At 41.4% G+C, this 12,956-nt stretch overlaps 1 protein-coding gene across 1 annotated transcript in view; it reads left to right on the plus strand.

Moving 5' to 3' along the window:
* LOC105694480 (probable cationic amino acid transporter) overlaps positions 1-12,956 on the plus strand; it is a 59,804-nt gene that overhangs the window by 33,293 nt on the left and 13,555 nt on the right. The window contains exons 2-4 of the mRNA XM_012415175.1: positions 1,042-1,192; positions 3,121-3,274; positions 6,143-6,373. Coding sequence (XP_012270598.1) covers positions 1,046-1,192; positions 3,121-3,274; positions 6,143-6,373 — 532 coding nt within the window. The 5' untranslated portion in view covers positions 1,042-1,045. The remainder of the gene's footprint in view (positions 1-1,041; positions 1,193-3,120; positions 3,275-6,142; positions 6,374-12,956) is intronic.

The raw sequence follows: 12,956 nt of genomic DNA on the forward strand, positions 1-12,956 counted from the left end.
TCATTAAACACGTACCTGACGGACTACCGTAAATGCCATGTAAATTAAAACGAATAATTAGATAATCCTCGACGACAATTATTACAGGTAGTTAGGAAAAATATATCTATGTACGTAGGAGGGCCATAATTTCTGTGCTTATGCGATTCATTTCTTTTTATGTCAGATATTTTCTTTCACAAGGAAAGAGGAGTGAAACTTCAGCGATGAAAACAATGAGACGTGTTGCAGACTTTATTATTGCCGGCACGCCTGGAAAATTCCTTTTCCGTGTCCATTAGAAGAGAAGATACTCCGGGCATTCATCTTTCTCATGTCAGGAGAAAAATGTAGCGAATGAAAATTTCTGCTCGAAAAGGAAAATAAGCACTCTTTGTGCTCAGTCGAGTCACGAAAGATTTCCTGATTCGAGCCGCTGAAAAAAATATGAGAATTCATAAAGCGTGTGCCAGGGAATGACAAGTAATTGAAAAACAATCAATGCGTATTTTTCCAAGGGTATTTCATCGTACTATTTTTTTTATTTAATTTAATACAAAAGTTGAGCCTCGCCGTCTGTACAAAAGAAAAACCCTTCCACGATAAGTCGCCCTTTTTAACAATTACGTAAAAGTGTATAAATACGTTACAGAGATAAATTTCAATTTCGCGGTATTAGTCGCGAAATTTAAAAGGCAGAAATATTTGTTAGCAACGTTTTATTAGTATAGCAAGATAGTTTCAGCATATTTGCCACGAAATGGATTCGGTTTATATTTATGTCCACAAACACTCATCTCTCTGGTATTATTAACGTTCTACTATTATGTCCATTTTTATTGGATTCGTACACGAGCGCGTTAAGAGATGTATCATGGAAGTCATATTTTTCGAGAAAACTCGTTTTTCATGAAGGAATAATCCGTGCATGTCGCAATACCTCGTTCCCCCGTTTGGGGTAATTTCTCGTGTGTACGCATGTTAAATAAATTTAATAAGCCGCGGGCAAACGTACGCTTCGCCGTAATGGGGTATTACGAGGCGTTCTCTCTTTCGTTGCAGCAACATGAAGCTGGACCTGATGGACAGAGAGAAGGGGTTGGAATTATTCTCCAAGTTCATACGCACGAAAAATGTGGAGAGTCTGCAGGGCGACCACTCCAAGGCGGGTCCCGAATCGGATCTACCGGGCGAATCGAAACAGAAATTACAGGTGAGTAATCGTAACGTCGATCGTAACGTCGATCAACACCTAAAAATTGAAAATCAGGCACTAACGCAGATTGTTCAGGACGCTACAAAGAGATGGTGATTTAATTTCGGTTTAAAAAAAAAACGTATCTCTTTTCACCCGTCGCTATTTCCACGTGATTTACCTTTCCGTGGTTCTTTTAATACCTTTCATTTATTATTACACGGTTGCAAAAGCTTTTTTCTCACGTGAATTTTAATGAGTCTTTTCTTTTTGTACATTTCCTTTTTTTCACGCTCTCATTCACCGAGTAAAAAGAGGCTCAGGGTAGTTGTAGTTACCGAGATATGGTTTATAATGCTAAACAATATGTCTGGTTATTAGATATACACAACTTTGATCTTTACGTGTATACTGTAACGTTGCAGTTCTTTATGGCGAATGGAATGAATTACAGATCATGAAATGAGAATCGTGGAACGCATATTGGCGAAATCACTTATAACGTTGAGACACCGATTGTCGGATATTTATGTCAAGGATTCCCCATTATATCCTGCGGCCTATAGCGAGCGATGTTAATAATTTGTTGCTACGCCACACCCTGAGTGTATTGTGTTGGTCGTAGAGGCGTCTATGTGTTGCGATTGGCAATAATCGAACTTGATAGGATCTGCTAGAGTGGACCATCTCGTCTCAGGACCCTATCGATCGCAATGAATAATCGACTATTGACCCATCGCGTACCTGGACCACGCGCAAAATTTAATACCAGTATTCGGTTAAATTTATTCCAGTTTTATCGTTTTTGAAAATGTCACTTGCACGCGAGCGAACCTGGAAATTAATTATTTTCGGAGTCATGTTCCTGACACGACGAGCCACGATTTTTATTTCTCGTATTTAGATTATAAACCGTATTAATAGACTTATCGTTGTACGCCATTCTCTATTATTTACTTTCAACCTCGGTTATAATTTTTAAAACGCGTTTTATAATTTACGTGCACTGTCGGATGTGCTTCTAGACGCGTCGAAATCCTTCCGAAATTCTTGTCAACTCGAAGGATAAATTTAAACATCGCGTTGATAGATTTGGGACCGTAAAATGTCTGATTAAATTTTGTTATTTAATACGATTCGCGTTTGAGGACAAAGATTGGGTGAAATCCGATTCGGTACAAAGAGAAATGTACGACGTGGACGATCTCGTCTCTACGTGAACGTACTGCTAAATGAGTTTTATCGTATCTTCCCGCATAAAAGTTTTCCCGACATGAAATATCTTTTCTTAAGCTTTGTGCATTTGGTTCACTTGATTTAATGTCAGATGCATTCCAAATATGTTCTCCATACAAAATACTATACTGAGTAAATCCTATGAAAATCTATCACGAAGGATTTATTTACAAACCGTTGTCAATATCTCTCCGAATATCTGAAACTAAAAATCAGTATTAGTAATAAATTATTAAGCCACCTCAAAACTTTTCATTTACTTTTTAAAACGACCCAAGGGCATAATTCCATTTCAAAACTCCAAGGAAAAGACAGACAATAATTAAATAAAAATGAAATTAAATAATAATTAATTTCTACAATAAATGATACAGCAAAAAATCTTTTTCTCGACAATTCTCTCGCCAGGATTTGTGTCAAAGAAGAAAAGAAAAGAAAAATGAAAAATAGGACAATAAAGCTGGAGATTAAAAAATGCTGGTTTATCTACATTGTCCTTTCCCTCGACATTTTTCGGGCTTTGTATTCGCGCCTCGTAGGTGCTTCCTTATTTCTCGTCGGAAAATCCATCCCTTTGAATTCGATAGTCCCTGGCGAGCAAATCCTCTTCGCGGTTAATTTTCCGCACGGAGCGAGCCAATTCCCAAGTCGAATCACACCGTCAGGTGTACTGGGAAATTTAATGCTTACCTCGTTGTACTACCTTGCAGAAGTGCCTGACGACTCTGGACCTGACGTCCCTAGGGGTAGGCTCCTGTGTGGGGACGGGGATGTACCTGGTCGCAGGAATGGTGGCAAGGAGCGTCGCGGGGCCTGGCGTCGTGGTCTCTTTTATTATCGCCGCCATCGCCTCCATATTTTCTGGTCAGTATCGCCATTATCGTCCTCATATCCGTTATCAACTCACCGATAACCGAGACAACCTTCCTATTAGGTCATTCCAATGTTTACATTGTTTTCATACGTAACTTTTGAACTATCATTGCAAGCAGGGTACTGAGTTAATATTGTAATCTCACACAGTAACCAGTAATCAATAAGTCAATCTGTTCGTAATGTAAATAAAAAAAGACGGAAGAAAAAGATACCACACACAGAAATGTATTTGGTCAAGACAAGAAAATTTTTATTAATTGTAAAAAGGGATGCCAAGCGCAAAGAAGTATTCTAATGAAACGATAACGTGTTTGTAAAATTAACAAAACGAGTTGACTAAACACTTTGGTTGGTTGGAGCGAATGTCAAGTAAAGTAAAATTCGGTTCACTCAACCTGAACGTTTTATGAAATCAATCAATTGCAGCCGGTTAAATAATTTCATTCAATGAGCCAACGTTACTTTTCTGCCTACAGAAAACGACAGAATTTTTGGAACGATCTAATTTAATGTTGTTGTAATTTTATGTTGTTTTTTTCTCTTAATATTCAGAGCATCTTAGGTTGTGCAATTATTCATTAGTATCTTGTGAAATGACCTGGAAACCTGGCATTGATGAATAATTGTGTAAGAAGTTGACGTTGATTTTTAGATTTTTCTTTTCCTTTTGTAGAGAGCAGAGGAGGGAAATTTTCTATTAATTAAAGGGATGTCGCAGTCGGGAAACGTGCCCATTGATATCGAGTAAAAATAACGAGGTTTCTTGGAAATTGCTCATTTCGAGTAAACCGAGACGTCTGCTCTTGCGAATCGGAACAACGGGGATTTCATTCTCGTCGAGGGTCTCCGTTTTCAGGAAATGCAACGCGCGATTGGTTGTCATGAGAGACCTCCTTAAGCCAAGGATTTCCCATTTCCTTCGATATTATTTTCCTGCGGTATAATGTCGAGGTTGCATTTTTTTATCCTTTTAAAATTCAATTCCTCGGTTCATCCTTGCTAAGAAAATGCGAATTTTTTGCCAGAGAAAATGTAGCGATCGAACGTTTCTCCATTTTGTCAAGCATACCCGATAAACCTGAGATCGAAGTTTGTAATTGGACAAATTTTACATCAGTAAGTTTCCTTTTCTATCTAGTTCAATCGAAGATCTGTTTGATTCCTTTATTTCATGTTTATCGAAACAACAGCGAGAATCGAGCGTTCCTTAATTCCGATTTGCGGATTTCGATTTTGAATGTGCATTTCTCGGCTAAAAAAAAAATTAGGGAATTACGTTTGTTTATTTTGAGGTTCCTTCGTTTCGTCAAATGTGCCGGTCAAAGGTTTCTTCATCTTGACGAGCGTAAACGATAAACGTAAGATCGTACCTTGCAACTTGGAGTCGCGTTATATAATTGCGAAAGTACGAGGGTTAAGTATAATTTCGCGTGTCCGCCGGTCTTATCCGGTGACTGTTCTTTTTTTATCATAACCGCGAAACTTCTTTCATCAGTTGCATGTTAATGGGTGCACCAAGGTTAACGACAGCTGGTACACTGTGAGCCTTAACATGTGTTTTTGATATTTTCATCAATTTTACAGGAATTGAGTCGTAGAACCTTATCGAGCTTGACATTATTTCCCTTACCCGATATAAAAGAAAGGAACCTTCAAGAATATCGCATAAAGGAAGCATTTATTATAAAGAAATATATTTCTCTGGTATATTAAGAATTATGATTTTCGGAATAAGTCCAAGGAGCACTTTCTCTCGATAAAAGAGCCGTGGGATTATGTTTTGTGGTCTTTAAAATGACGTTGATTAAGAATACTTCTCCGGATATTACTGTACAGCTTTCAATGACGTACATAAGTGGGCACTTTTAATGGATTATGAGGTTGGCGGTAAAGCGATGGTAGAAATAATTATCGCGGAAAATGCTCAACTTTACGGGCAGCATAAAGTCGACTTTATCACTGCGGATACTAAAGTCTCGTACGTGGGTTCGCTTCAAGGGTCAGTTCGTAATAAACTTTCCGATATCATATTCCACGTAAGATGTGCGATTTTAAATCCTTTGGCTGCATTACCGGCATATTAGAGAGCTTCCTAAAAAAGGTCTTTCATACACGATGCTTTTCGCAGACGTTAAACATTGTTTAAAGCCAAGCTAGGGACGAAATACATTTCCCGAAGCACCAATATATTTTTAAGATTCTCATTTTTCACAGAGACTGTTTAACAAGTTATGCAAATTGCCGAAACTTTCCGAGTTTCGTGGCCGTGAGAAATGTCATCTCTGCGAAATGGCCTTTTAAGGTCTTATGCAAGCCGTCGAGACATCGTAATTAGAAAAAATGACCGCGTATACTTATTTCATATTTATTAAAATTGGATAAAAACGTTCACTTCGAAAACTCTAGAAAATCCAGAAAAAGCTATTAAAAGTATAAAATTCTTGAGAGATATCAACATACTCCACTGCTTAACTAGGGAATTTCTTTTAAAACCTTAACATTTTTAATGGCAACAAATAACAGTGGAATATAAATAAAAAAAAATAAATTTCTTTTTTTTTTCTTTCGAGGAAATTATTTCTTTGAATAGAGTTATAGGAATGAAACGTGTAGTTTTGATTTCTTACTTTATCATTTTAAGATACGAAGTACTCGATCGATGCAATGCATCGGACTCCCATTCAGCATTGTTGAAGGGTACATTTCTTTGATGTTATGCTACAGTTTTTTAAACTCCATTCAGAGAAATAATTTCATTGAAGAGAAAGAAAATGTTCCTCTCAGCGAAGGATTAGGAAAGTATTGGTGAAATAAAAAGAGAAGCCAAGTAACGATTCCGTTTCCTTTTTTTTTCAGGAGCTTGCTATGCCGAGTTTGGTGTTCGAGTGCCTCATACAACGGGCAGTGCTTACATGTACAGTTACGTGACTGTAGGCGAGTTAATAGCATTCATAATTGGTTGGAACATGGTGCTGGAGTACCTGATAGGTACTAGTGCATGTGCCTGTGCGTTGAGCGCTTGTTTGGATGCCTTGGCGAACGGAGCCATGTCTGATGCGATAGGGAACAGCGTGGGAACCATTTTTGGTAAGTCTCTGCAGGACATACCAGCGATATCGCAATTCTTTCAATCCAACCTGACGGTTGTAAATTTCCGAAGAAATGACCGAAGACGGTATCAATATGATGCGTATGAAGAAATTTTCAGGATCCAGGTTTAACGCATTGGAAATAATAGAGAAAGTCCCCTATTTAAGGTGATGTGAAAGTGGCATCGAAGAGATTTTGTTTATAAAACTTTTCTCCCACCTCGATTTACCGAATAGTTTGAAACTTTACAACGTGAATAGGGAGCATATAAGGAAGGTCCTGAAACTCATGAAATTTCAATTCTCTTCAAATTTGTTTATAGGTATTTTAAAAATAGTTTACAAAAATGAAATTTCGCGAGTTTCAAGACCTACCTAGGGCCTCCACATTCACGTTTTAAAGTATGAAACGATTTGAGACACCCAGTTCGTAGAAAAATTTTATGAACGATTGAGCTTCCGGATGCCACTTTGACATCCTCTTAAGTATCGATATTTCTCGATTCGTGGGAGACTGATAAACTAAAAGAACACCCTGAAAGGGACTTGCTCATGTTTGCTCCCTTTACAGAAAATGATAAGAAATTACGAAACCATATCGTTTAAGATCATGTAGAGATAGTGCTTCAATGTTGGTTTAGAAGATACTTGTAATTATTGAGATGTCATCAGAGTTTTCCTACATTATACTAAACGATGTGGTTATCGTATATGCACAACTTTTGTTTCTTGCAGTTTTGTTAAATACATTTATGACAAATAAATAATCATTTGCAATGGACCATCTACCTGGGGAGGATGGTCACTGAAAGATTTATGTGCCATAGTTTGAGGAGTCGCAATGCAGGATTTATTTCGTAAGATATGGTTTCCACCCAGGATTTTACGGGAAATATAGGAGGAGGTGATAAAAATGACGCGGGTGCGACATATTCGCAGATAGAAATATATATGATCGATCGCGAGGTGTGGGCGAGCGATGAAAAGGAAGTAACCCTCGAAAGAGTGTCTACCTTGTTTCTGTCATTTGCGAAGGGCTTTCAGTGGGACGCGAATAGACCCAGGAATCGATTTCCATTTTGTTACTCACTTTCGGAGACTATTCACGATACCGTCTCGGAATTCCTCCAATTTGTATTTAATGAAAGGACGAGGATTCATTTTCGAGAGGGGCCGAGAAGTATTCCGATCGCAGGGTGGAGTCTGGAAAGCCAGAAGATGAATAATTAGGAGGACGTCAGGGGTACTTGGAAATGCACTCAGGAGATTTTTTTGCAGGACTCGGTTTTATACACTTCCAGAATAATAAACGGATTTCCGAGGAAGGGAGCCAAGGCCATTTCTATACGTTTCTGGAGCAATAATCGGATTTTCAAAATGGCAGAGCCCCCGAATTGTCAGGATCTACCAGTCCGGAGGATATTCGATGGGTGGACGGTCATCCCGAGGGAGTCCAGAGACGTCCTGATCATTTGGCAGGACTCGGGAAGCAATGAACGAATGGTCCAGGAGGGAGTTGGGGATGTTCGGCTGCTTAACGGAAGCTGAAAGGACCCTCTGGTACCTCGGAGACCCGGGAAACGTATTCAGGGAATTCCCACGGACTGAGGAATATCCAGATCGACTTCTCAGGGGAAAACTTCCTCGCCCGACTCGTTTCTTACATAGTTTTGAAGGGGAGGAAAATCTAGTTACCCTTAAATCCGCGTTATAAATTCCTCCTGACGAGGGAAGGGAAAATTCGCTAATTCGACGCGAAGTTTCATTTCTACGCCGTTAAGGCGTAACAAGATTCTCCCTAGTACGCGTTTTTGCCCTCAGAAATGTTTCGACGCGTTTGTTCGAAATACTTCTCATAAATTTCATGGCGAAACGAAAGTAGAACGACAGATACCTAACTCTGGTCAATCTTCCTGTACAGTGCTCGGAGTAACGAGGTGTTCCTACTTTACTGCTCCATCAAAATTTTCTGCAGAGAACGTTTCTCATAGACTCGTCGCGTTTACTTGTTGCAAAAACTCCCCGTACGTTAGAATTTTTAAATCCCCCGTCCTGTAAAAAAAAGGGAGAAGATGATATATTTATAAACGTTTCGGCCCTCGGGCCAGAAAATATGGAAGCATGAATTTAATATCAAAGAAAGCAGTAATTATAAAAATACGTGAAATTGAAATACGGTAGTACCGAAGAGAGTAACTAAAATTCACTCTACTTAGTGCACGCGTTACAATTAACGCGTCAGCATAATTGCAATAGTTTCGCCGTAGTTATTCCCGTTATAATTAATGGGTTATTGTAATTATCATAATTTCTCGGCAGGTACGTCCGTTGTTCGAGTTATTATTTGATGGGCCGCAGTTTCAGAAACCGTGGGATTGATCATTCGAGTCGTTAGATAAGCTTCTCGTACGTCATCGATTGTGGGTGTCACCGAGTCATTTAATCGAAGTTCGGAACTAACCGAAGTTCCGGAAGTGCCGCAGGAAATCTAAATCAGATTAGGTTACATCGGGCCCATTGATGGAATCGACGGGGACGAGCGATTCTCCCTTGTTTGAATAGAGCCCTAATCGAAGCGTCGCTAAAGATAGGGTAGCTACTCGCTCAAACTTCGGGGTTAATTCCACCCTGCAAAGCGGAAACCGCGGAACGTGTTTAACCCGATAATTACCAGGCCCGTTTGATAAGAGGATAAATTCCGACACGAAGGTAGGAATTCCTGGCTTTCGTTAAACCGCTCCGAACGGTTTTAATTATTGCGCCGGCGAGACGTACAATATGAATATGATAAACATTTTTACCGTGGGGGGAGCTGAAGAGGACTTTATAAAGGCATTTCCGGGGCCAAAGTGGACCTTTCTTTTTTGACATTTCCCCGGAATTTTTCCTGGCCCTGTTTAATCAAGCCGACAAGTGTCTCCCGTGAATCTTTAATGCACGTGGCATTGAACTCGGCCGAGCCGCTTCCCGTTTAAAAGCATCCCACTGGATAAGGACTAATTGCCTTTAAATATTTAACAGACCGTAGAGGACGGCTGGTTCTTCTGGTGTTACTTCGTTTCGAGTTAACCTGCTCGGATTGGCTAATTTTAATCAACCTCGTAGACGGTCTTCCCTTAACCGGGTAAAACGAAACTCGTATCCACTCGTGTCGCGGGATTTATTAACCCAGGTGAGCGTTATCAGAAATGTGGCGTATGCGTAATTAACCCCGCTCGTGGCCACGAATTAAATCGCTTTTATGTTAAGAACGGTATTTTTAACAAAAACTAGCTTCAAATGAGCAAATACCCCGAGGGAAAATATTACTTTCTAGGCGAAATTAATTATTTGCTGAAATATAAATATTAAGAATCATCGGGGTTGCCACACAAATGACGGCGAGTTAGTACCAAGTGGAAATGAGTTGGTGAAAAGAATTTTATGCACTAAACTAGTCTCGATTATTCAGAAGATTAATGAAGATTACCCTGCATTTTGAATAGAATGTTTCGTTGAACTCAACAACCTAGTACTTGATATAAAAAATTATTAACGGGGAATAAATATCGCTTGAAGTTGATACCCTGATGATTCACTTAAACTCTAGTTTGTTTCAAGAATATCATGAATTATTTCAATGTCTTTCACTCCGAAGTGAAAAAAAGAAATTTTTCTTTCTAACACGTTTATGCACAGGAAATGTAACGATAACAAGCTGAGTTTGCGATAATTGAGTGGTATTTGTAATTTTATTTAATTTCATTCGATTGTCATTTGCTGATAGCCAGTCAAGACGCAAGAATTTTCTTCTCTGGATAGTGATTTCATCTCAGGGCAAACGGGTAATTAATGTTAAAGTCGCGAGGGTGCCCGATGACCGAAGTGCCATTACTTCCAATCGGATTCTATCGCCGTGGCTGAAACAGTTAAATTAATCTTAATTCCCAGCAGCACTTTCCAACGATATTCTCCGTTTAAAGATCCCTCGGGATGGCTCGATCGCTAGCCAGGAGTCTCGTGAAAATGTCCCACACTTACCGGGAGTATCTTGATGTCCGCCACTTCCAGATGAAAGAAGATCGCTTAACTCCATTTCATTTTTAAAGGGCTTCCTCGCCGCGCCTTTAAAAGGCAGTTGGGAGGTCATCTCGAGCACATCGAGTTATTATCCGGATACGAGCCTATCTAAATCGTTCGTTAACTCTATTTAATTAAACGCCGCATTGTAATTAATTTCCTCGCGTCGCGATATTTACGAGCAGGGCGATCGTTAATCCGTTGATTAATTAAATCCGCCGTTCATCGTCGGCTCGTCATTACCTGGGATATAAAGAGTACGCGGGAATATACGTCGCCTATCTAGGAGAAACGCAACCCTTTTGTTCCGCAATTTCGCCAGTCCGCATTTCGCGGGGGACTTGAGCCGAGTGAATACAGTTTCCAGTAGACGCCGTCCTATCGCGAATCTTCATAGCCTCTTGCTCGGGGTGCACTCGAGGGGCCGCGCGCAGGTCGCGTGAGTGCGCCAAAGGGAAGGCGCCGGTTCTCGTCCAGGTTCAGGGCCGATACGGTGGAAAGCGCGGCCTCTGCGTTACCGGCCGAGGCCGAGCCGCGGCGAGCCGAGTGAAGTGCGCGGCGACACTTCGGGGGTAGGAAAAGACGCCGCTTGAGGTGATGCGAGACCCGATTCGAATAAAGGCACATTCCGTCGAATTTTTCAATTCTTTCGTCTTTTAAAGAAAGCGAATGAGAAATATAAACTCAAAAAAGGAAGATAAATCAAGCACATCCATATGAGAGTTTTCTCTTACAATTAGCGTATCAGTCCCTTTCATTCCTCTTCCAAATTTTTCACGTCTACGTTCAGGATACTCCGTACACTACTCGCCGAAAAGTCGCAACACCTGAAAAGAAAAGCCGTGCAACTTTTTTGTTTTAAACGGTACGACTATAATTATTGAGATATATCATCGTTTTCATATATTATACCGAAGAATGCATGCGTGTAACATATACAAAGGTATACAATCTTACGGCTTTATACTTAGTACTATACACACATGCACCAGGCGGTACTCTGCGGGCGCTACGGCGGCCGCTACTCCACCCGCTACTACGTCATGCTCACGCGCGCGCGTCTAATGACGTAACGTACGACCGCATAATGCGGGGGCTCCGGTGTGCCTGCGCGTCGACGTCACGCGACACACACGCGGCCACATTATGCGACCGCCTCGGTGGGTTTACGCGTCTCTGCATGGAGTAGGTGCGCACACGAAGGGCGAGTGAATTATGCTCCAGCGAGCCGCCCTCAGGGTGTGAGTGTCTGTACACACCTAACCTCACTTTCGCCGACGAGAGCGCCATCTACAGTCAAACCGATAGCTCCTCATCGTGTGCCCCATAATTTACGTCCTAGGCAATTTCTTTTCGTACGATGCGTATTTCCCGAGAGATTTCGATGGCTCAAGTTAAATGAATCACCTAGTACGTAGTTGGCAGGATACTCTACTACCAAGATTCTTCATTTCTTGTTACGACCGTCTGTTCTTTGTCTGCGGGCATAGACGAATATTTTGGTACCACTTCTCGCCGCTACTGGTCGCGCGTACACGCCGACACGTGCGCCCGTATGTGCGGGGTGCTGGCGTCTCCCTTGCGGGGGGGGGGAGGAGCGGGGGAGGGGGGCGGCGGAGATGCGGGCACTGGAAGGGTGGCAGAAGGGCGCGTGCGCGGCCGAGTCCTGGTCCGGCACCTGTGGACCTCATCGATCCGAGTTGAGCCGAGCCGAGCCGAACCTGCCCGCCTGCACCAGCCGCGGTGAGGTCGACGTCATCTTCGGAAGAGTAATTCCCGCGCCACACGCGGGCCCCTGGCCCGCTTGGGCGCCGGCCAACGCGCTTCTTCCCCCTCGGACCCTCTCCAACGATCCGAAGATTTTTCGGCTCTTCGGGCTCCCGGGGTTTTCGATTTTTTCCGATAATGAACTACACGGTACCGCAATACCGAACGATCGAGGTTGCGCCTGATCGATCGCCACATTTATCGTTTAGCACTTTGAAAGGAGAGACCGTCGAGAGTAATTACGAGTACTTTTAAAGCGAGGTTTAAGGGGGGTGGGAGGTTGTCAATTGCGTTTCAATTAACGTGGGCTTCAAAGAGAATGGAGAGGTATTGGGCAGTTTTGCGCCGGGGATGTTTTATTTCATGGGTCAACGAGAATTTAAGGTTAATATTTGTTAGGTGTCTGACAATGGGGGATTGTGCAGGTAAAAAGTGAAACGATAAGGTGGTTTTAGAGAGGGGCAGGGATTATTTAAGAACCGATGGCACGATTTATTTGATGAAAGAAGAATTCAGATTTTAATCAAAGGACACATTAGAAATCAGGTTTTGACTACTTTTTACACATTCGTTGTTGGTATCCTTTGAGCCGAAGGATTTCGTTCAAAATTAGTTTCCTCGTTCCATGGTAAAGTACATAGAGTATAACCAAATCAGCTGGGGTATTCTACTCGGTTGAATAAAATTTCAAATCAGCTTACCTATTTTCGAGAAAGGTCACGGGAATATCGGTGAATTCTTCCTCCGCGATAAAT

This window comes from Orussus abietinus, unplaced genomic scaffold (assembly GCF_000612105.2).
Source record: "Orussus abietinus isolate OABI.00-Male unplaced genomic scaffold, Oabi_2.0 scaffold20, whole genome shotgun sequence".
Classification (NCBI taxonomy): domain Eukaryota; kingdom Metazoa; phylum Arthropoda; class Insecta; order Hymenoptera; family Orussidae; genus Orussus; species Orussus abietinus.